Here is a 25,456-nt window from a genome sequence, read left to right on the forward strand (position 1 = left end):
CGATATTATTTCACGCTTTACTGAAACTGAAGTTTTCGAATTGATTGGTAAGGTCACTTAATCAATAATAACAGCTTGTTATTGACAATAACAAGCAAAGGAGAAAAATAAAAGAAATTAGTCTGCATTAAAGTTTGAATTTTTTTCTTATTTTTTTATCTGGAAATATGACGCTTTCTTGTCATCGCGAGATGTTCTCTTGCTTGTTGTCTTTTGTATCGAATATATTAAGTAATATTTTTAAAGATTATAGTAGTTAATAACACGTGCATAATATTTTATATAAATAGTTTATATAAAATTTTTAAATTTTTATCGGATGGCTAAATTAGATCCAGTCCGTTAAATCGATGTTATCGACAATTGATCATTAGTATTTATTATCTTCAGTCTTCAATTTCCCTGAAATATTATTTTAAAGCTTAACATCGAAAAGAAATTAATGAGAACAAAATACACCTCGCTTTTGTGATGCAAATCGGGAAATGGGAAGCACTAGCGAGAAGCTGCAATGTGATCGGTAATATTTCAGCCGACACTCAACAAACGCTCTTGGGCTTATTAGGCAAAATTCTTTATTGATTACACTTTACAATTACATTCTTTACTGGGTCGTGATAATCTGAAAAAGTTCGGTATCTCGTGAAATAAAACGCCATGCGCCGGAACTAGATGTATATATGCGGTATTATAATAGATTGAATTCTTTTTTCTCTTTTTTTTTTTTCTTTTTAATTATATTACGGCAAGTACATTCGTTCTTAGTAAAATGACAAAATTCACATAAATACGTCATGTTTCACGCTATACGGGAGATGTAGCACGTGTATGTGTTTTTCTATGTGTATGCGCGCGCGCGCGCGCGCGCGTGTGTGTGTGTGTATGTTTATATATATGTATATATAAAGATCTAGTACACAGGATAAAAACATCGTAAGAAACTAACACGTCGAATTATTTCTCGTCGTCAATGGAATCACGTGGACGTTCTCCACTTGGTGTCCAAAAATTGAACTTTTTTTTTCGCGTTTCCTTTCGAATATTCGGCAACGCACGCAATAGCGCCGTCGGAATAATTTTCCTTTCCCCCTCCCCCCCCCCCTACTCCCGATTGTTTTTTATTTCTGTCGTCGAACGGACAATCGTCCTTCTATACAATTTTGTGTTTTGCGTGCGATTCTTCGCAGGCTTGAAATTCGATCCGTCATTTCGACATCAGCGACGGAAAGGACGACAGGTAGCAACGGAGCTTCCGGATGCGTCGACGATTCGTGGACATTTCGACCGGATAACCATGTGAGAGAGAACAAGAGGAAATTACGATAAGTTGGAAAATGTTATATATCTAAAATGTATATAACGCGCCATTCATGAATAGAACAGAAATCTCAAGAAATTTACAGAACAACATCTATTTCAAAAAATAATTATTATAAATTTCAGCCAAGAGATTTCGCGGATAAATACAGAATTTTTTAATAAAAAAAAATCCTTGCATAAATCTTATAACTGCCTTGATAAAAAATATTACAGTTCTTCAATGGAAAGAACAGTTTAAAATACTTTAACAGAATATAAGCAGACATATATTTTAATATTTCTTGTAATATTCTATAATTCTTCTTAACTAAATCGTCTTTTTTTACTTGTCACATGTTATACGTACTACTTTTGATTTTCTCTATGAAAATTGTTTTTTTTATGCGTATTACATATATAATTACACTGCATGTTGAACATTAAACAGAGTATTTCATGATATTTGGACATCTATTAACCCACTCGTGATTTCTCTCGACCTTCATTCGCACGATACCATAATTTTATCGAGAGATTCGGCGTTCTTGTAATCGCATTATCGCTCGAAATGTTTTCTCACGTACTTATCATTAACACGACAAGGCAATATGTCCACGAATCGTTCCCAAAAGTGAATTATGAGAATGACGGGACGGCACGTCGATGGTACTTTATCGGTCCTGAAAACTTTCCGGCATGAAATAGTCCCCTAGTAGTCGCACGTCTAAAAGCCGTCTTAAGGCAGCGTTTTCCAAAGGGCGGGCATTTCGCTTTCGAGAAGCGAAAGTCAGAGAGGCGCTCTCGGAAAGCGACTATCGCCACGCTTGGTCGAATAGAATAAAGTATTATGATAAATATTTGCGTAAATTATTTCACAAAAAGGGGAAATGGAGTTCCCCCTTGTGGAAAAATTGGTGGAAAGCCCGATAGAAAATTCACGAACGTTTTTCCTGTTTTTCTCCATTTCTTTCTTCGCGTGCGTGTATGTGTGTGTGTGTGTGTGTGTGTGTGTGTGTGTGTGGGGGGGGGGGGGAAGGGGGAGGTGGGCTCCTTCGAAATCCGGCTCTTTGAAAAGCACTGCCTCAAGCTCGAAATGACGGAACACAGACGCTGTACTCCCGCTTGATGTATTACATTAGTTAATCACTAGTTAAATCGCTATGTGGTGTCGGGACACTGGTACAAGTACGATACATTCATGGAAAGAGACAAGAAAATTCTCGGCCGACTCCGCGAGGCCGGTGTCGCGTTACTCTTCTTTTCTTTTTTTTTTCTTTTTTTTTTCTTTTTCCTTTATTTCTTACGTGTACAGGTACAGATATATAACATCGATTTGTGAAATCGCCTAATCGCTAGGCTATGGTCCGCAATATATTCGTCAGTGCACAGGTACGCGCGAATACCGCTTTTTTTTTTTTCTCTGTCGTGTCCTGTATTAGCATACGGCGTACCTGATAATAATCAGCGTTTCCTAAACCTAAATCTATATATATATATATATATATATATATATATATATATATATATATATATATATATAGGTAATTCGTGCACGCGGAGACGACGTCCCTTGCGTCTTCGATCGTCTTCTACCGGCGGCGACTTTATCTCGGATTCCGCGACATAAAAATTTTAAACTGAATTATTCGTGTATTTACACGGGACGAAACCGATGATAATTACGATGATTGCATGTACTTACAACTGTAAATAATTGTGCGTATGATTAATCCACTTATTGATATTTTCATTCGTTTACAGATAAGTATAGTATTTATCCCAATCTAACGATTATACGCGTAAAACGAATAATTCTTTATTCGCAGTTTAATGAGAGTTTTCCCACGCACAATATTCTCGTGTAGAGCTGCGAGAGAGTAGTAGATTACTTTATTTATATTAATTAATGAAGACTAAAATGTGCACCAAAAGATATTTGATTAATTATCAAATTTCGGATGTGTTAAAATATAGCATTGATGGTTAACGCAATTGCAAGTCACAATACTATGCGACTGTCCATTTAACTTTTTAAATTGCCACTAAATAATTTATAAGCGATATTGTATTAATAATAACAAATAAAAAATAATACTAAAATATCGTGAAAAATATAGCCGTGATCTAATTAATGCAAATTATTTTTTTACGAAAAAAATTATTTAACTCTAAAAAACCATTTATTTTAAAGCTCACAGATAAAATTATGATACTGTTAACAAATACTTAAAATTATCATTCGCGGTGTGCATTCTTGTAACTTTGAGAAATCAAATTTGAGAAATCATTTCATTAAATGATTCGTTCGATAAAATCACAATTTTATATGTCGTATAATTGTTCGAAATAAAGAATCGTTCGGAACGACGTCGAGATGCAAGGGCCATCGTGCGTAGCAATTGTGTTTTTTTTTTATCGTCGTACCTTGATGCACTTCGCCAGGATATTCTCTGGTGGAGAAGTCGATAAAAGGGATGTATCGAGCATACATGATGCTTGTGAACAATTTCGCTCAAACGGAATTCTGTTGCGATCGTCCTCGTTAAAATCGCTGGATGGACGGAAAGTCGTCATTTACGATTACATCGTCAAGTTTTCCTCAAACGCATCGTCATCTCTTAAATGCTTTTGCCGAAGGCATATTTTATCAAATGTTGAAATTATTATATTAATTATAACAATAGTAACATTGGTTATTTTTATAACCTTTTATTTTAACTTTTTCACGCTTAGAGAAAATATTTTTCGTTTTTCATTTGTGATGCGTAAATATAAATAAAATAAAATAAAATTTAAAAATCTTGATATTATTATTTACTGATTGTTTTGAATCAACATTCAAGTCATTTAGTGATAATCAAATCATTTTATAATTTTTAAATAAACTGACAAAAAAAATGCGAGAATAAAACAATTCCTGTAAGCTTTTGCATTCCCCTTTTATTTTTACATCTTTATCTATATATTTTATACATTTTGTTATCGATTATATTTTATTATCTTTTATTATCTTATTTTATTGTATTTTAATTGTGAAAAATATTCAATGTATGACATGTATGTCAATTTTTATTATCGTTTTATTGATTGTATAAGAATTATCTCAAATTGTCTAATTGGTCTGTCTAATAAATTTATGTTATTTCTGCAAACTTTATATTTAATATATAAATAAATTTATAAAAATTGGACTTGGTGAAAACTTGTGAAATTATGAGAAAATTCAAATTGTTTTTGTTATACGTCCACTTACGTGAGGACACTGGGAAAAATGATTAAAACACACAAGTAGTGTTGTCATTTATGACCCGAGGAAAACCCGAGCGATGGAGAAACGAGGGTTAACGATGGGAATTACTTCCGATATTTGTATCTCCCTCTGGGCGAGCTTAAAAGCTGCTTATTTATAATTCATAGGGCAATCGCATCTCTTACTTCCATTACACCTCCTGTTCAAATTTGTAGCACACCGATTGAAAATTGTTCCAAGATGGCACATTTTGATACGAACATTCTATACAGGTTATTGTTTAGCGTTTTCAATTGAAAACAGGCTGAATCGAAATGCGGGTTCTAAAGATTGAACAATGATTAAAACAAAAGAGACATGAGTTTGGGTGTGTCGCGTATTTTGGAGAAAATTACATCTCTAATATAAAATCTACAAAAAGAACATAGAATTAAAATTGAACATTTTTGTACAATTAAATACTCTTTCATAAATCTAAACAGACAATAAATTTTATTTAATGTAAAGTCCAATATATTCCCTTCTCCATTCGATAATTTTCTACATTTGATAAAAATATGTTACATGCATGTGAAAGGAATTATATTTGCCGCGTTTACTTTATATTTAACTTTTAAATTCCATCGAAATTGAATGTAGATTTAGTAATTTCGTATTTATATAGTTTGTGAATTCCTCTATAGAGATATATATATAGATTCATCCATTTTCCACAAATATTCGTGAAATATGTTTTTTTAAGCCCCTCGAGTGTTCTCTCGGAACGATTCAGGCCGTTTTTTCATTGCGAAAACGCTGTTAACATTCCTCGACAAATTATCCTGCATCGCGTGCGATAACGATAAAGCAAAAGTTGATATTACACGTGCGTGAGAGTATGTTGACACAGTCAGAGCATTGCGATGGTACACTGATTTCGAAAATATCACATGATGGTTATTACTGGTCATTTAACGACGACGATCGCGCGGTTGAAAGCCATGAAACATCCTTTACAGCGATTATTTTTACGGCGATGAACCAATTTAAATCCCAGAAAATGCTCAAGGTTGACGCTTAACCAGTCGTACGCATTTTGGACATGTTAATCGATTAATCACTTAGTTTGTTAGTACGTGCTCTACTTATGTACTTATAAAGCCCCGCGCAAATCGATCGCAAGCTTTCGCAATTGCGCATCTTTCACAAAAGTGATCTTTACCTCTTCTCGGCGATCGTTTATCAGAGAAGATCACTCGATCTCCTCGATCCAAGAAAGATCGGAAAGCAAATATGTATTTAAATATTTCTTACTTAGCACCTATTAATATAAGGTGTTTTTCCAATGGGCTCACAAAATTATCTCGAAAGTTCTTAATTCTCCGTTAACTCTCTGTGCGCGAACACAGTAATCTTATCGTTAAATTAATTAAAAAAAATTTCGCATAAGTTTAATCTGCGTATTGAGAGGGCTAACCGTCGAAATCACATATTCATAGTAATACGCAGTGGTCATCCAATCCACATTTCACTCCGAAGCACTCGTAATATCACGTATATTATTCGCCAACGGGATCGAGCATTTATCAAATTTTCCCTACTCATTAAATCTCCTCGGCACTTCGCTCATATATGCTCTTTAATTATCTCCGTTATCGTTCCGATTCCTTTCCCCGTTTAAACGCGAAATACCGTCTCGCCAAATTCAAACGTAATATTATTATTGCTTTACATATTCTTTCCGGCAATGCGAGCATTAATGAACACTAAACAGCCATAAGATTGCCTTCGACAATTTACCACAAGTATCTCATTACACTTGTGTCTCCTTTAAATGTAATTCTTTTCGGTAGAAATATACGAGAGCTAGAGATAGAGAGAGAGATAGAGAGCTCGGCGGCAAAAACGATCGTCGTTCGAAGCTCCCTAAAATAACGCCGACATTAAACGTCGGGTTTAACGCCGATACCAATTAGTAATCTAGTATATGACAATAATTGCGATTGGCATTTCCGATCGCAGGTCGTCGACAGTTTCGTCCGGCGACGGAACAACACGTGCCGGCGCCATTGTTCCCCGTGTGTGATCGCAGACATTAATGCAAAGTATCGTCAATTTCGCGCTTTGAAATCCATTTCGACGACAAGTCTTCCCCGGCGTTTCTCGAGTTATCTCGCTCTATGTCGACTCGCTTTGCAACCATAGAAATTTCGTTACGTCGAATCGCGACGATTTAAAAGTGGAAGCTAATTAATCCGCTTGTCCTTTCAATCCAAATCAAGTTATGTCACGCTATTCAAATTCTCCATCGTGGATATTCATCTGCAAATGAAAGCTAGCTGCATCTGCCAGCAGAACAATTACATAAACGAGCTATTTAAAGAGAGAGATGAGCGAAGAAAGAAACGCATACAAATCGCGAGTGAAACGCTTTGGCGTTATACACTCCCGTCTTAAGAGACTGATTTTCTTTCTTACGTACTTTTACTTTCTTCAGCTGGAGATTTTGCGATTTGTATCGTTCGTTCATCGCGAAAAAAAGCATCGCGCGCGTAGATGCAAATCGGCCATGCAAATCAAATGTAAAGCAACCGACGTGAATAAATGTGAACATCAAGATAACGCGACGTAGCATAGAAAGAAAATGTATACGGGTATATATATATATATATATATGTATCGCATTTTATAAAAATAAATATCGCGTGTGCCTTTCCTGTGCGCGGGGCTTCGAATTAAGGTATACATGCTACTTGATCCACTCATCGTCTCCTAATTCAAGGTGACAATATTCCAATGGCAATCAATAGTTACTGGCAATGTGCTTTCCTCCCTTTCGAGAGGGAGAGAAAGCCAAAGAGAGAGCGAGATGGAAAGTGCGAGAGAGAGAGAGAGAGAGAGAGGGCGGAGGGTGAGAGAGAGGGATGTATACATACGTCCTAAATCGACAATCGGAGTTCGCTAACGAGCTATCCTGTATCAATCGTAAATTGTACGCACGTTACACGTAAGCACGTAAATGCATCGCCGGTGCGCGGAAATTGAAACCGATGTTACTCGAACGAGCAGTTTAGCTTCGCCTTGTAAATGTGTCGTGCCCGCGGCAAAATGCACCATCGTGGCATTCATTTGGCTGCATCGACAATTGAAATTATCGGGACGTTACGTCCGTCGGTTCCTTACGACGAGTCTTAATCCCGAGAGGAATTCGAGATCGAGAAACTTGAACATCTCGTTCGACGTTGGCGGGAATAAAAGAACTAGAAACTACGAAATCGAGGATCTTCTGTTATATCGCGAATTTTACACGCACGTGTACGACGTGCGACTCGCGACTATTGATCTTACGAGGAAGGATCTTACATCCGATATCGTCTGCAAATCTCCCAGCTAGAATTCTATCGAAAGAAAGAATTAGCCGTAGCCGTCTACGTATCGCTTCTTACAACGCGCCATGCACTCGCATGCACCACTCGTCACGTTGCATTCGCGAGATGAGATTCCTGACATTTTATTTTTGCTGAGATAGAGATGACAAGCGTTTTATTTACCATTTCTTTGCGTATCTCGGCGAAAAGATACTGATATTAAAGTATTAAGGTCAGCGTGCGATTGAACATGCAACGTGCAGCGTGCAACGTGCAACGTCAGTCGGTGTGTGAAATCCTCGTATTTGCATCTTTAAACGAGCGTAGCAGAGCAACGGGAAGCGTAAAATGCAAGCTAGCCAAGTTTAAAAATGAGTTACCATATATATATATTTTTTTTTATAATTATGATAATGTACTCCGTATTATACACCCAGCGCAGCGCAATATCTCAAATACGTTTGTCTTTGACATAAATATTTGGCTTTAAACAGTACAAAATAATATCCTTTTATATATTTTATATACCGTATCAAATTGCTCAGAGCAATTTGTATTTTGGTCCATATTTTCAACGGCTCTCTGCGTTTAAAATATATTTTTACGCGTTATTTTGACTAGCTCTGGCCACGCTCGTGATAAATATTTTTTCAATGGCGTTGCGTTACTTGTGTGCTTTTTTTCGCCACAAAAAAAAAAAGGTGTATTATTGGAGAAAGGAAACACGCATCGAACAGCGTTCCACAACGCACGGCGCGAACGCTCGCTAAACGATTCGATCGGAGGTGGGTCTCCGGAGATTACGATTATGATACACGCAATTTACAGCACGTGATTACGTTTACGATTACGAGCTAGAAGAAGTAAATCCGATGTCGAAGTAAAGTTGGCCTCTGCGACTGAGCCGCGACGATGAAAAAAAAAAAAAAAAAAAAAAAAAAAAAAAAAAAAAAGACCGATGGGTACTCGCGCGCTCGACGATACGAAGACCAATCGATCGCCACTTGAATTCGCTTCGCGAACAATAGGCCGGTCGGTAGAAAACGAATATAAGCGTGCTATCGATTCCTTCGTACCACGACGATTCTCACGACGAGGAGGACTTCCCGAGGGCGCGATATTGCACGAGCGGCAATATATTACGTTATTATGAACTGCGCGCGAAAGTCACGCGAGATAACGCGCTCGTATTAAATTATTATTAACCTTAAACCCGTCGCCTCGCTACCGTATTACCGTGGCCATTAAATCACCGGGAGGAGCCGGCGATAGCGCTATCATGCCGCACATCGCCGAACTCCAAAGTTCGCGATCCTTTTAACGAGAAAGCAATCCTTTTAACTGCGTCATCGACCTGAACTTTTATCATCGCCCGAGACTCGTCCGTTCCTTTCGATATCGTTATTGTACCGCGATAATTTCTGCACTCCGACACGGGGCTGTTCGTCGGTGTATTTTTTTTTTTTTTTTTTTTTTTCTTTTCTTTTGATAGCTGGTAATCGATGGAAGACGTGTCTGTAAAAACCGCGTACTTGTGCGATATTTTAAAATTGGATGGTGTTTAGGGAATAGCCATTTTATTAATATACGCACGAACTACTTATACATGTAAACTCTGTGTGTTTGTTTCCTTCTATAGTTTAAATAAGTAAAGCTTGGATCATTTTTGTTGTTAATAATCCCTTCTCGATACGGGCGTCGAAGAAACGCCCGTTTTGTATTCGGTTCACAATAACGTCGTAGAAATTACGTACATAGCTAGAGCCACGAGCAAGAAAGTTATTCACGAGTTTCGCATGTCAAAAGTTACAAACGACCGTCTGCCAGTCAGTGAGGGAACAAAGACGATCGACAAATTGGCCCCGAATTCCCCACTGTCGCTGCGATGGCGACGTGAACAATAATTTTCTTCCCGGCCGTCGATCGAGTTAGCGCGACCGACTTTCATAATATCGTTCGGATATGAGTTTCAAATCGCATCATCTTGTAGAAAAATTGTTGTCGTAATAACGCATTTCGAATACAAGAAATCTTTGGGCTTTGTGCGACAACAATGGGTCAACACATTATTTTTTTTTATCTTACAGTCACGTTCGTTTTATAATTTATCGCATCGAAAAACAGTATTACGAAAAATTTGTATTCTCCAAAGCGACAGTTTTGCGACAGTTAAGCTGGAAAATGGAGCAAAAGTTTGAAACGACATCAATTTCTCCGCAACGTATCAATATTTGCAATTGTTAATAATGATGGTTTTCTATTCGGCGAGGATAATCTGGGGAAATACCGTATTCTTTATAATCTGTTTTCTCATCGTTACAAACAAATCTTTAAAAGGTATTCTTTGTCAACTTTTCCATGTAATAAAAACTCAGTTGACTTGATACCCGAACCACTACCGTGTCTTCTGATATAGAAAACGTCAAAATCAAATTAAAGTTTTTCTTGCAAATTAAAGTTTTTCTTAATAAAAAAAAAAAACAAACAACATTTCTAAAAGATAATATGTAATTTACATTAGAAATTTTACGCACAATTAAATATATTCATAATTTAATATATATATTAACAAATATATTAAATACAAAACATGAAATTATAATGGCAGTAGTGTAATAATATAACAATGAATGCAGTAATATATTATAACTGATGATATTTATTTTTTAAATTCTTTAAATTGATTAAAAAAAGCATAATCATGAAATGAATATGAAAAAAATTGATAGTAGCCTATATCTGATATTAAAAACAAACAGTATGCAAATTTTCAAGTATTTAATCCACCAAGTTACTAGGTCTAATTTGCAACATTTAATAAAATTTATTTATGCCATGTATTTTATATTAATTAGCAGTTTGTTATTTCTAAACTTCACAACATGAAGATGTGCAATTTTCTGCGTGTTATATTAACAAAGAAATGTCACCATTAACAATATTAAATACGATTGTATTAGATTGTAGAGAAGTAGCAACATAACTAATTTAAAGATTTGAAAAGAGAAAAAGAAGAAAAAAATATATATATGTATTAAAAGAATATGTTCTGTATCGTTGCACCTTATATTTGTAATGTAAAGGAGAAACTTCATAGAAGCTAAATCCAATATGAGAGATACGGACAGTTGTAACACGTAACAGTTTTACTCAATTACAGCTACTAGAAATCCGCAGTTTCGTATTGCTCGCAATAACAATTCGAGTTACATCCTACAGACAATCTAAATCGAAACTATATTTTTCCGCACGGTTTATATCGCTCGATTTATCTTATGATAAATTCGAGAGATCAGGCAAATCCATTGACAATGATCTCTTTCCATTTTTCCACAAATATTTCTCTCACGGGTTATTTCGAGCGGAATCTTCGAATTTTTTTTTTTTTTTTTCTTTTTGTTGTCCAATGTAGACGTGTGCTCTACCTTCGTATAGAATCGAGAGGGAGAGGGGGGGGAGGGAGGAGAGAGGAAGGTAAGGAGGAAACTGTAAGTGGGAGTAAAGAGAGAGAGAGAGAGAGAGAGAGAGAGAGAGAGAGAGAGAGAGAGAGAGAGAGAGAGAGAGAGAGACGGAGAGCGGATTTGACGCATTGCGAATGAAAGGACCAGGTATACACACGGACGTACAGAATGCAATCGCAAGATTGTAAAATGCGTCGGAATAATGCAGTTGCGAAGAGAATGCCAACGCGCATATCCGCAGCTATGCGGCGCATGCAGCTCGATGCTCTGCTAGGCGCACCTTAGCGTATCTCCGTATAATTTAGCTAATTGAAGTGGGCAACGACGGCAGGCACGACGCCAGAGAGGATTTGCACGGAATTTGCAGAAAGAACTAATAATCATGTTATTTTTTTCCGAGTGTCTCGCACATATATACGCGCGTCGCGCGCGTCCGCCTTAAACCGGATACAAAAGTCCGAGTCGAGCGAATTTATTTTTTTCATTCACGCTGAAGCCATTAGTATTACTCTAATTATAATGTGATGTGATATCAACATTTTTTTTTTTCATTGCCCCAGGAAATCGCGGACTCTAATTCCCGCTTAATGAAGTTCCAGAGTGAATTACGTTATTTAAATTTCAGCTTGTTTCATCTTGTTTACTTGAGACGCATCTGTTACGAAAGTTAAAATGTCACACGTAATGTAAATACGAAATGTAACATAGATTATTTTTTTTTTTTTTTTTTCAGGAAGTAAAAGCAAAAGTAGCAACTTTAAATTCTGTCTAAATTGTGATTTAAAAAAATGCGCAATTTCAGACACAATTTGTGTTTACATCGATGGTTCGAAGTTTTAGTGTCGCTCGTGCGAATTATCACTCGTGTACGCTTGAAACTCGTGTTCGAATGGCGGTCCTCCATCAAAGAGAGATCCCCCCCCCCTCTCTCTCTCTTTTTTTTTTTTTTTTCAAACTCACTTGAATTCAACGTAGGTCGACCCTTTTCTGGGATGTTACGTTTCTGCGCTGCGAGTTTCGACGTCGACCGGCCGGATATCGAGATCGTTAGGAAATTAATTGCTTGTCGTATGGGACGACCTTTCGCGGCAGCGATTCGATTCGCCTGCTGGCGAATGTTATGTCGTGTGTTATGTTCCCTTTGCGTTTCGCCGCTGATATCAGGGAACCTTTAATTCAGGCAACGACAATCGCACCGGTGACCGGCGTGACCCACTTATCTTTCATGATCCCGCATATTTTACACGACGCGTACGTTTAATCCTCCGACACATTTTCCCGCATTTTCGCGTTTCACGGCACGATCATTAACGTAGAGGCAATTTAACCGTGTGACTCGAGTTCTTACTTAATGAGAATATAATGTTCAATTATACAAAGTAAATATTTTCAGATGAAGGAAATTGCTCACGTTTGTTATCAGTATAAGCAGAAGGGGTATTCCCTTTCATATCCTTAATTGATACTCGCGTATAATCGATAGTTCGTTTAGATACGCGAACTGTCAGAAGGCTAAAGAGTTCTCGGTTGTAGATCATCGACTTACGTTATTCGTTGCATTTGATCTTATCCGCTTGGATCTTATCGTCTTGATTTATAGCAATTCCCTTATTATTAGAAGCAAATCGTTCCGGATCTGCGGATCTATTTAAAATCGCATTCATTCTATTTTACGCATGCTAATTCCTTCGACCCGAATATGACGATTGGAGATACGTTCAATTTTTCTTTAATGGCTGCCGATTGATAAAGAAAAATTGAAGATACGTCAGATTTTTAGATCGAACAAAATTGCTTGCGAATAAATACAAAGTAAAATTATTCTAATGTAAATGACAACAAAATAATCATTAAAATTATTGTATTTAGTAAGCTCAGAGCAGAAGTTTTGATATGTGAAGATTTTACTCATTACTTTAATATATTGCTTCAATGTAGTGATTAAAGCTATATAAATATAAGCTATATAAATATAAATTTAATAATTCTTATATCATAAAGTCAGATATTTTAACATAAATAACTTACAAACAATATTATGTTGTATTGGATGTGGCAAAAATGAAATATTTATTATATTTCAACTAATATACCACAAAATAGACATAATTAAATATGTATGAATAAAATATCTAATATCGCTAAGAAATATTTTGTATTCTAGCGAAAAATAAAAATTATATAAACATATAATTCTTCACACAATCAATAATCCAAGAAGTCTCCATCTTCTTAAAGAGAAATTAACATCACATTTAAAATCTTAAATTTCTACCCTGTTTCTCTATTTTGCTCTTACTTAGTAACATTTTATTTATTTAATATATATAAAACATTGAATTGCTCGCTGACCGAAATGTTAAATGTTAAATGTCATGATCCCTCGCGTAAAACTTATCACCGGATTATCAGTGAAAAATTTTTTGAGAATCACCATTTTAATGGATACCAGAGGAACCGCAAAAGCTCTGGAAAAAAGCTCTCTTTGCCCGTGTTGCTATCTATCTCGGAATTCGTATGTACGAGATTTTAGTCAAAATTGCTGAGCGGGAATGGGTCAACAAGTCATCCACTCGCTGGCACAGTTGAAGATCGCCGATTCCTGCCTCCGGTGCTCCATGGAAAGCTTCATTTTTTTTGTACAAAATTGGAATGCAAAACACCGGTGTAAATATAATCGCGCGCATGTGTGTGTTTGGTCACTATGAAAATTGCAGAACAATGCGATGTATAGGCGCGTGTTTCTGCTCCAAACTGTGCTACTATTCGCCCTTAGAGCAGATCTCTTCCTCTCGCGGCGCTGGCGTTGCTTTCTGCGTTCGCATTTAGGCTTTACGCAAACGAAATCATAGATCGAGCGGACGTGATAAAGATCGATGCGATTCCCTCGTTTTCAGTTTTCAGTTTTCAGTTTTATGTACGATAACGAGTTCGCCTGTGGCAATCTACGTTGACTGCTGCCCTCGGTGTCGCGTTTCACTTTACCTCACAGGCATTTCACTTTATGACTTCTTCAAACGCGCGCGAACATTTCTGCACGTTAACGACGCCTGCGTCTCTTCGTGAGATACGCGCCGAGCCAATCCTCCGTGGCTTATATTTACGCTTTACGGTAATCGCCAAGATTGTTGACACTTTGGGATTAAAAACATTTTATCACTTACGACCAGAACTTATAGGGGCTATGAAAAATCCAACGATCAATTTCTTTAGAACACTTGATTAGATCGCAAAAAAAAAAAAAGAAAAAAATAACCGTCAACCTGACGGATCTGGCTTTCATAGCGTATAAATCAGAAAGTAATAGAAAAATCGCTGTACAATGGAAAATAAGTCGCGACAATACCTCTAATCGAGATATACCGTTGAAAATGTTTCAAATTATTGTCGTGAGGAAAGAATGAAATAAAAATAATTCCCAGTAGTCTGGTATTGATTAATCGGACGCTGGTGTGGCTTCGTTCAGAAATACAAAAGATTACCTTGTTCACAGAAGGCTAACAACGTACGACGTCGCGAGAAACGCGGCCAGAAAGATCGCTACTTCATTGCAAAGCGATACGCACGTGTCTCTCCTCTTCTCCTGCGAAGTTGAGAGTACGAAGGCGGTCGATACCTGGCCCTCTTCTACACGAGACGAGAGTCATCCACATTGACCTCTGTATATATTTGAAGACCGCTCCGAAGCGTAAGACATTTCAATGGAAGTCTGCTGCCGCGACTCGCCGCTCCATCCAGATCCATTCTGGATCGAGACGATCGGTACCGATGATCCCTCGGGGATCTCTCTCTACAGAACGTGCAGATTCTCGCAGCTCTTCGACTTGCTGTCGCGCGCCCAGACCTTGTCGAGAAGATTCCGCACCTTCAGGCTGGTGCTGGTCCGACTGCCGCGATACTTCTTAGGCGAGTTGTTCTCCGAGCACGAGCCCAATGGCGACTTGCTGCGGTTCTTCCGTGACCTCTTCCGGAACATCTCCCTGGTCCTCTCGGGATTCTCCAGCTTCAGGCGGATCTGCGTGAGCAAGCCGACCAGCAGCTCGTCGACGTTGTGATTGATGCCGACCGACGTCTCGATGAACTTGCAATCGTAAGACGTCGCCATGGATTTGCCCTCTGTAAACGATAAAATCGATTAAACGCGAGATGGTACCGCGTGCCTCGAAAATCTCTCGCGGATAAACACGCGACGTACCACGTACGTATGTTACTTAACAATGAGGAATGAAATATATGGTATGTAGAATGAACGATCTATTTCAACTTAAATCACTGCGTAAAATAATTCGAGATTATCGCTCTTTCGCAATTTTCCCGTAAATATAAATAAATAATTCGCATATCAATAATAAATTAATTAAATTTTCAATGTAAAATACTTTATTTTATTTATAATATTCGTGAATTATTTTTAACTCAATAAAAAAGTTTTAAAACAAATGATTAAATCAAAGGAGTAAAAGTTAAGCCGGATCTTAATATCAAATAAAATTTTTATTTTCGTGAAATAATCAAGACGACGGACATAAAATGAAATTAACATTATTCCGTCAAAATAATTTATTGAAAGAACCGAAAACGTTATTCATGGAAATCGCTATACATACTGAAAAAAAAGTCGAGATATTCAGAAGAAAATATTATCTTGTTTTTTTTTTCAATATTTATTTAGTTAGAAAACTTTGAGGACGAAATATATATTTCTGTGAAATATATTTAATTTTTCTTGCAAAGTGTAAAACAGTTTGTTTGCTGCATATGAATACAATTTTATTTTGTAAATAAATTTTATTCCACAAATAAATTTTTTTCTTTCTCAACGTAAGCCGATAATTATTAATTATCTACGGAGAACAAGTATATATATGTATTTCTCTCTCAGCAAATTGTATTTTGAGAGATGTTACGACGAGCAGCTCAGGTTCGCCGTTATTTATAACTTTTTTTTTAACTGCGCGAATGATAATATCGATGACTCTGTGTATATGTATACCAAACAAGACCGTAGGTCGGTGAATGTTAAGTATTTCGAGGAAATGTAGAACCTTTCGATTTTCATGTACACCGCACGTTGTGTACATCATTCTCGCGCCGATGCTCGAGCGCGACAGTCAACGATGCGGATCGCTTCGCCCTTTGTCGCGATATCATCTCAAGATCATAGATCTTATATTACTTATACTGTCTTTTCCTTCCTCCAGATGAAAAGAGACCATGGGCGTATCCAAAATTTTTTTTCAGACGATTTTTATCGATTCCGTTCAACAAACACATAACAGCAATTTTTATGTTAATTGCTTTTTAAATATTTTTAGGACATGGAATATCTCCTACTTCCTGATTTTAAGAGAGAAAAATATTAGATTTTATAAGTTATAACTTTAACTTTTCTTAAATTTCGGAGGGGGGAGGGGGAGGGAGAGAGGATTTTGAATCCTCAATCTCTTTTCTTAGATACGCCCATGAAAGAGACAGTAGATGTGATGTATCTTCTATGTGATGTATCTTTCCTTTATTTTCCGAAAAATAAGAGAAGGATATAAGAAGGATATAAGAATAATAAGGACATAAGATATCGCTCTCTTGTTCTATCAGCTCGATCTTGATTTAGTCAGAAGACGTATCCAGAAGTAGTATAAGATCTATACTCAAGACGTGATTTTGACTAGTGCGAAAAACGCATTTATTTTATTTTCTACGGGATTCTCAGTCTGATTCGAGTGATTCAAGTAATTCCCGCGAATTTCGTAAACCCGCCGACACGAATTACTCATCGACGCATGAGAATTTCGCGCGGTTTATCCCAGTGAAATTTACTTCGAGTGAAATCCGAGGCGACAGGAAACGCGAAAAGTGATTGTTTCGTGATATAACGCGGAGGATAATTGTTTATTTAACGCTTCCATTCGAGCTTTGGGTTTTTCATCAATTTAAATGTTTGTTATTCTTTCACCGGGTTTCCGAATTGAGAGCGCGGAATAATATATAGTCGAGTCGTCGGATCGAGAAAGCGATCCGAGAAAGCAGGGGATATAAGAGATGGGTATATCGATCATTTATTAACAATTAAATTGAAATGGAAGGAACTCGTATAATACTCGCCGCCTATACATTTGTTTTGCAGCGTTATTAAATATCTCGGCCGCCACGGTTTTTGCGAGATGTGGGGGGGGGGGGGGCGTTAAACTGTTGTTTAGGATCGCTTTGTTATTGTTTGCACGGTGAAAACAGGTAACGATATGAGACGCACTTCGTGCGTCGTCGCGTTCATTATCACTCGAGACGCGGTGAGTATTGAACGAAGACGCTCTCATTTCCCTACGCGATCAATCCGCGCAGTTAATTAACTTCCGTATATGTTTAACGTTTCGATCGCAAACAATATGTTCAATAATGTAAAGAACATAGCCGTTCGACGAGGCAAATTCTTACGTAATTTATTTCATTCCGAATATAGATTACCGTTCGATTGTGATATTTATACATGTGATAATTATTATTATCTTTTTTTTTAATTGCCTCGACCCGCGCGTATCTCGCTTCGAGCTTTTTTTCGCTGATTCAGAATACGCACACGCGTGATTATCGGGTTAAAAGTCTGGGATAATAATTGCTCGTACAGAGAATATCGCGTTTCCTCAAACTGTGAATCGTTGAATTCAAGTAACAGAAAGCCATGGTGTATTCATCGAGAATTTATTAATGATACATCTATGATTTATACACTCGAGCTGGAGTACACGTGCAAAACTGAATTTCCGTTACGTATTTCCATTGTGTCTTAATTAGCTATTAATTCGATTTTATCGATTAGATTCCGTCAAATTGAGTTGACGTCGCGGATATTTTCGAATTTCGGTCTTTAACGAAACATAAAACGGTCACAAAAACGGAGCGGCGTCGAGACTGTTGCAATTAATCCCGCGTTTTATCAACCATGCAGTATGAAAGCGATCGTGGATTAGTGATTTATTAAAATCCCCTGTCGTTTGAAGTTCGTTTCATCAATTTACGGAATGTCGCAAATCGTGGCGATCGTTACGATCGTACCTCTTTCGCGTTGTTCTTTCTTCTGTCGTCAAGCGGTGAAGTGTGCGTCGCGTGTGTTTAACGGACGTATCATGCAAAGTGGCGTTTATCGTATTTTCGCGATTAGTGCGCGCATTAATTAATCACATATCACTTTACATTTTTGCAAATAAAGTGTAAGAGTGCCAGCGACGAAGAAGCAGCGACGGAGGGATAAAAGGGGAGAAGAGGATCTGGGAGAGGCGTCAGGTGTCGCCTCGCAGCTGGGCAACCATGAGGTGAGTATTTTATTCTTTGTTAATTTATTCGTTATCCGTCGAATTAATTATTCACAATTATTTCACACGCGCAACACTTACACTTTGAAATATTGATTATTTCGCGCGGTACCATAATTTTGAATACATTTATATTTTACAGTTCAACGCGGTTTGCGTCAATTCCGCTGCTGTTGCGCGTCGCGTCGGTGAGTGACAAATTAAATTTCATTTTAATTCGAGACAGTGCGAATCTCTGTAAAAATTGTATTAAACATATATACATGTAAATCCATATACGTATCAAATTAAAAGTCGACAGAGAAATATGGCAAATAAACAAATTCATCATCGATGTTATTTTTAGGATCTTCAATTCTAATTTATCTGCGAAATACATTGAAGCGTCACGTGATATGTGTGAAATATTGTAAACAATTGTAATATAGATAAAGCGAATAATTAAGCGAAAAAGACGCTATTAATTTAATTACGTTTAATCACGATACCACCGAGAAGGCGCGTTCTGCGCACTCGGCGCAGGGGGTTCGCCAGAGGGTTAAATAGCTTTTTCCCGCTCCAGTGCCCTTGGGGAATTTGCATCGGGGGGCAAACGGCGGTATGCCTCGTCAGTGAATTTACGTGTACGTTGCGTTATCTACGATCGTCCTGTATCAGCGTTTCGTGTGTATTGTAAATGCCATCTCAATAGATAGACAGACTCCTCGTTCCTCGAGCACGTTTCCTAATGATTTTTGCGGATTTCCATTTTCGCGTGTCCGCCGTAAACCGCCCGATTTGGGACAAGCGGCGTGAGCAGAGGAGGGAAGCAGGAGGGGGAGGAAGGGACGGAGGGGCGGAGGGTAGGAACACTCTCCGATTATCCAGGTCGGGCTGACAAAAAAATTACCTTCGGTCGATACCAGTCGGCTGCGAACGAGGTCGACCTTGTTCCCCACGAGGATGACCGCCCTCGCGGATACGTGATCGCTCCTCCACAGGGATTGGAGAACCTCCTCGGCGACGCGCACTGACGTCCGATCGGTCGTAGAATAGACGACGCAGTACGCGTGCGGCTCGTACGTCGCGATGCAATTTTCCGGCTGGAAGCATTAATCATGACGGGGGCACAGTTAATACTAATGACCACGATGGAGCTTATCTGTCTCCATTTCCAATTTATGAAGCATATTAATTGATCGTCACATCGTCGTGAAATATAACCGTTCCGCATTGACATCTTTGAATAATTTTCAAATAAATCAATTACGCGCGTAATTAAAACTCACATTTTTAATTGCATCGTATTTCTTGCGGGGAGAAACGAATATTTCATAAATTTTATTCTTATGCGAAAAAATATTTTCATATTGCATTAAGATATACGAGCGAACGTATGCGATATTTTCGTGATTCGATATTTCTGTTTTATGAGACAGAATTTATTCTTTTTTTTTTTTTTCTCAAAATTTCAAACATGCCATGCGATTTTCTGCACTGTAGGCATTAATCATGATATTAACATTAATAGTCATAATGGAGCATGACAATCTCTGTTTCCAATTTATAACGCATGAAATGGTCGTTTCACATCAACAAAGTTCACGTAATTTCCAGAGAAATTAATTAATATATAATTAGTATCTCATTTTAGTTATATTAACTTTAATATTGCATATGTACAAAAAGTCTATTTCTTCGACATTTTAAATGTGTCCCATCAATCCACCCAATGAATCCAATAAAAGTTGCATCTGTCTCATTTCACATTTAATCTTTCCGCCATAACAAATAGCGAAACAAATAATTTTGATTTCTCTTTAACTCAACAAAGCCAAGGCTTCTTCGATATGGATGTATAATAAAGAAGCGCATCTTTTGTATAGATATTATAAAAGAAAACTTTTGTAGAACAAGGCATTATAAAAGCAAGCTTGAAAAGTTCGCTATTATGATACAGATATAACTTGTATACAAAAGGAATACATCTATATATGTTTCTTGTAGTATATGTTGCTTGTAATCATGGTGAAAGCATAGAATAAAATCGGATAGAAAAGTTGAAATAAAATTTACTTTGTAGTATAAAATTATAATTAATGGTCTCTGAACATTTTCAAAGTCTCATTGTTCTTGTCGTTAATGCCGATGGGTAGAAAGAGAAAAATATTCTAATCTTAATGGATGATATAAATTTGCAAAAAGTAATGTATAATGTTTTCAATGGAAATCGCTAGACCGAAGAGACCTAAGGGAAAGGAAAGGATAAAAAAAGGGAATGATTTTATTCATGAAGGGATTTTCGACACTTTGAAACTCGATATGTTAAATTTTTACAATCGATATACGTAAATGACGTTAATTCTTCAGTTCTTGCACTTTTTTTGTTCATTGCGTTTTCTCTCTTTCTTTCGTTCTGGAAATATTAGTTTTCGTATATGTCGTTTTTTTACTGAAGAGCCGATTAATTGATTTTTAATTTACCAGAGGAAATATTTTTAAAGGTAAAGATTATTCCCGAAAAGCTTCGTCAAGTAGATTTTATCTGATTTGCAAATCGTATCATTTTAATTAAACTCGAGATTATTGTGGTGTCGTTTGTCGTAATTAGAATCAGAAAATTTAAAAAACGACCACCTTCCCACTTAAGAATTGTTCCTATTTAGAAAGCGCAATCAAATTTCATTATTATTGTCCACTCGAATGACGTGGAGATTCTTGGAAAATACAATGGCAATCGCGCAGTGATTACGATATCGCTATTAAGAGGCAATAAATAATAGTAATAATAGTAATCTTTGGAAGAAGGATGATCTCTTTCTCTACATTCCGTAATTGGTATCCATAGCGAAATTCAATCGGAACGGAATCTAGTTTAACGTAATATCACATAAGCGCCTAAATTATATTTCGGAGGAGCTTCCGGCGGAAAAGGCGGAGAATAATATTCAGACTAAGTTCGAGTATAATCCCGGCTATACCTAAATCTGGCTTAGTGATTTACCGTAATCTTTCTGACCCAAATATCAGTTTAATATAAACAGAGACGTACACACAGACAAAGTTGACGTAACACTTATCCAGATCTCTTAACGTACGAGCAAGGGCGATGTTCATTTTGCAAGCAATTACATTTTATATATATATGAAATATTCAGAAGACTCTTTAATAATCGGAGAAACTTCCGAACTGAGAGATACTGAGAATATTTCACGATAAATAAGCGAGTAAGTTTCAATTCGTCTCGTTATTGGTAAAAATAAAAGCTCAGTTTGTTCGGTGTAAGGGGCTGGCGTTAAGTTCGCGTTAAAGCGCAGCCAGCCGTTAAAGGTTAAGATCGCAACGGAGAACGGGTTCTGTGATTTTGCGAACGATTATACGAAAGAATTACCTTGAACCGTATCAAAGGCGCGCTGCGCCTCGTGGTATCGAATATATCTAGGGATCGACCGCTTAACGGTCGAACGCGCGGCATGGCTCGGTGCTCGTCAATGACTCGCGGCACGCCTGGCTGAACGGAGGCAGGAGAGAAAATGAGGAACGCTTCGTTACTCCCTCAGGTCCTTTTTCTTATATCCCTCTAAGCTCGCGCGCGCGGGAGCTTACGGTCAGCTCGTCACGGGACAACTCTTACTTGCTCGGTTACACAAAAACCGCAAAGTCGGACTGTGTCGCGCCGCATTTGGATGCCGGACAGGCCACGAGCTTTGGTCTAACGTTGCCTCTAAATGGGAATTTCTCTCTGCTCTATATATAGAAATTTTCTCCCATCGTGTATGTATCTCCTCGTTAATGCGCGAAAAGTAAATGACACCACCAAGTAATTGTGACGTTATCGAATTTTCAAATATATATTTTTCAAATATATATACTTATATCTTAATGTAAATATATTTTAATATCTTAATGTTATTATACGTATTTCATGATTGTTATAAAAGTTTAAATATTTTAAAATGTGACGGTTATTAGGATTATTAGGATTATTAGGATTATTAGAATTTCTAATTATTTCTTGCAAAGAGATGGATAAAAATAAACTGTGATTTATTTTAATCTTATTGCATGTGAAGTTTCCTCTTTCAAGGTGTATGAAATGAATTAATCCACTAATTACGTTTGTAAATTTAATGCTGCATAAGAGCACTGTATTAATAGCATACGGAAAATCAATAGTTGCGTGTCGTTTCATCTCGTCCCTCTTGCAAGTTCCTACGCGTGTGCGATGAATAGTACAATTACAATGTGATTTGAGAAACTTAATTTACATATGAAATGTAATACCCCAATCTCGGATGTATGTATCACGCATTATATATTTATATCGATTAAATAAAGCACATGGAGGCGTTCTCTAAACCACAACGTAGGGTCCAGCGTTGCCCTATGTACGCTTAACTTTGTTGGTAAACTCCGTTAATGAATTCGCGTAAATGCAAAATAAATATGAGGCTGCTCACTAAACCCACTCTTCCCTCCTCTCTCCTCTTCTCGTCCCATCTTGCTTTTTTAAATTTATAGAGAAGTTCCTGAGCTAAAATTTGATTTTGTTAGAGATCTTTTCGTAACGTTCTATTTTTTTTTCCTCTCCGTCTCTCAATTTGAAGCATTAATATGTAAGTGTATGAAAAATGAGTAATTAATTGTATCTTTAAATACGCATTTATGCAGGATACCTTCAAACTAGCACTCATTTGCGTATTACTTAATCAATCTCCTTTAATGAGAATTTTATTAGATATTATTTTTGCGATGCTATTTTCCACATTAATCACTTCAGCGAGTAAATTGCGAGTTGAAATATCATTAGAATAACGTCCACTTAAAATTAGTTGTACAACTCAATTTAAAAAATTCTAAACTAAGAATAGTAACTATAACGTATTGGATATAATATAATATTATTTTAAGATATTAACAAACTAATTATATTTAATAACTGCTATATAGTTAATAGTGAATGTAACGTTATGAATAATGGATGTATATTATAATCGTGAACCGCCGCAAACGCCTAATAAATTACAGTGTTCATACCATGTTATTTTATCAATATATATACATTTTTAAGTAATCCATCTTCATAAATATATTATAGTGCAATTTTATTTACATGGTATATCTCACAAAATAACAATAATGCAGTTTCTAGTTGAATATTTATAGACCTAAGTTTTTAATGGAAGTGATATTGCAGCTTTAATACTATTACTCTATTCGTTTGAAAAGTTCCTTGAATATTAACGAGTTCAATTTTCGCAAAAAATTTTAAGACATCGTTTTCTCTCGCAACTTTTTTTTTTTTTTTTTTTCATTACGCCACCATAGGTAAGCACGTTTTATAAATTAAAATTTTATTAAAGTTCACCTGACTTTAATTGCAAAATTAATTTCTTATTATTTCGTGACTTACACTTAAAATCGCTCCGTTTCTAATTGCCTATCTCACAAGGACTATCGATTCCTCGACGTTTTTGTCAAGGTAAAAGTTATCTCGAATTGATTGAGAGATACATCGATGAAAATTGACTTGCTAGATTTGGGACACGTCAGATACATTGTAAACAATCTGAACTGCTCCCGAAATTATATTAGTTCCTTTCGTACAGAAATAATATTTTTAAGATATTAAAGGAACACGCTAACTAGAGCCCGATTTATGTCTTCAGTCTCCTCAGAGGAGATATTTTCCTTTATTATCGCGACGATTTGAGGGACGTCATTTTATCGAAAATTTTTTTATCCCCTGCCCGTTAGAGTGGATTGCTATCGCAACAAGTTTATCTGCGTAATGAATACGGATTAAACTTAACGGAGCCTAACGGCCTAATGCAATTCCAGGACTATCAACCGGAAATCAAGATCCGGGCCTCGCGGCCTGACGTGATTAGACAGCCTTGATTTTCGCTGCCGAAAATAACGGGCGCGCGGAACCGTCCCGCGCGGATACGGCCTTCGGTCGCCGGAATTTCGCGGAAATCACAAAGTTCGGAACCCTCCCTCCCCCCCCCCCGGGATTCTCCTCGATCGCCATTAGGCGTCCGGAGAAATCGCTCGCCTTGCCATCGACGCACGCGAGATCGGTGGAGCGGTCGACCGCGCGATACACAGCCGTGTTGTACGTGGCTGCGAACGTACGTTTTAATTAAAGGGTAAATTCGATTGAAATTGTCTGCCGAAGCGTGGCGTGGTTCTACCCCCGTGCCCCTTCCGTCCCCGCTGTTCCGCAGACAGCCCCTTTCCCGGTGTGTAGATCTCCGGATGTTTGTGTGTGTGTGTGTGTGTGTGTTGTGTGTGTGTGTGTCACGGCACAGAGTCCCACATTTACAGCATACGATGAGTATCGTCGCGCCAGCGCGTCAGCTCGCCCACCGTGGAAAATGGATTTTAATTTAATTCCTGTGGTACAAAAGCACACGCCACGTGCCCCCCTCCCGGGCCATCCTTTCAACCTATCCCCTCCCCCTCCCCCCGGTGTTAACTCGATTACGTCGTCCCCGTCGTCGTGAGAGCACTTCGCCGGAGGTTCAAGGCGCGCGGTCCCCGTTCGTTTGTTCGACGAAAACGAGAGGCGACCGGCTGACTGGTTGAAGATTGAACTTGCGGTAAAAATGATTAGCTGCAGGGGCACGGAAAATTAGTGACATTACCGCGCGCATTAGTGATCAATCGACTGTGAAAATTCTGAGACCTATTGTGAATTCATCGTCCCTCATGTCGACTCTCATTGTTTCGCCGTTCTGCTCTTTTCCCGATAAAACTACGAGTGTATAGTGATTTTAGATTTCTACTTTTTTCTACGTGTCATATAA

The 25,456-nt window shown here is 37.4% G+C and overlaps 2 protein-coding genes across 4 annotated transcripts in view; one reads left to right on the forward strand and one right to left on the reverse strand.

The window, feature by feature from the left end:
* Positions 1-558: 558 nt before the first annotated feature.
* Positions 559-25,456, reverse strand: part of LOC105428029 (uncharacterized) — a 37,952-nt gene continuing 13,054 nt past the window's right edge. For all 3 annotated transcript variants that reach the window (XM_089080440.1, XM_089080441.1, XM_089080442.1), the window contains 2 exons: positions 19,554-19,746; positions 559-15,473 (listed from right to left, as the gene is read on the reverse strand). In XM_089080440.1, the coding sequence (XP_088936566.1) occupies positions 15,148-15,473; positions 19,554-19,746 (519 nt within the window). In that variant the 3' untranslated portion in view covers positions 559-15,147. The remainder of the gene's footprint in view (positions 15,474-19,553; positions 19,747-25,456) is intronic.
* LOC105428003 (5'-3' exonuclease PLD3) overlaps positions 17,020-25,456 on the forward strand; it is a 78,016-nt gene continuing 69,579 nt past the window's right edge. The window contains exons 1-2 of the mRNA XM_089080452.1: positions 17,020-18,664; positions 18,807-18,852. Coding sequence (XP_088936578.1) covers positions 18,660-18,664; positions 18,807-18,852 — 51 coding nt within the window. The 5' untranslated portion in view covers positions 17,020-18,659. The remainder of the gene's footprint in view (positions 18,665-18,806; positions 18,853-25,456) is intronic.

The sequence above is a fragment of the Pogonomyrmex barbatus genome, unplaced genomic scaffold, assembly GCF_055798465.1.
Source record: "Pogonomyrmex barbatus isolate J1 unplaced genomic scaffold, ASM5579846v1 scaffold3, whole genome shotgun sequence".
In the NCBI taxonomy this organism is placed as follows: Eukaryota; Metazoa; Arthropoda; class Insecta; order Hymenoptera; family Formicidae; genus Pogonomyrmex; species Pogonomyrmex barbatus.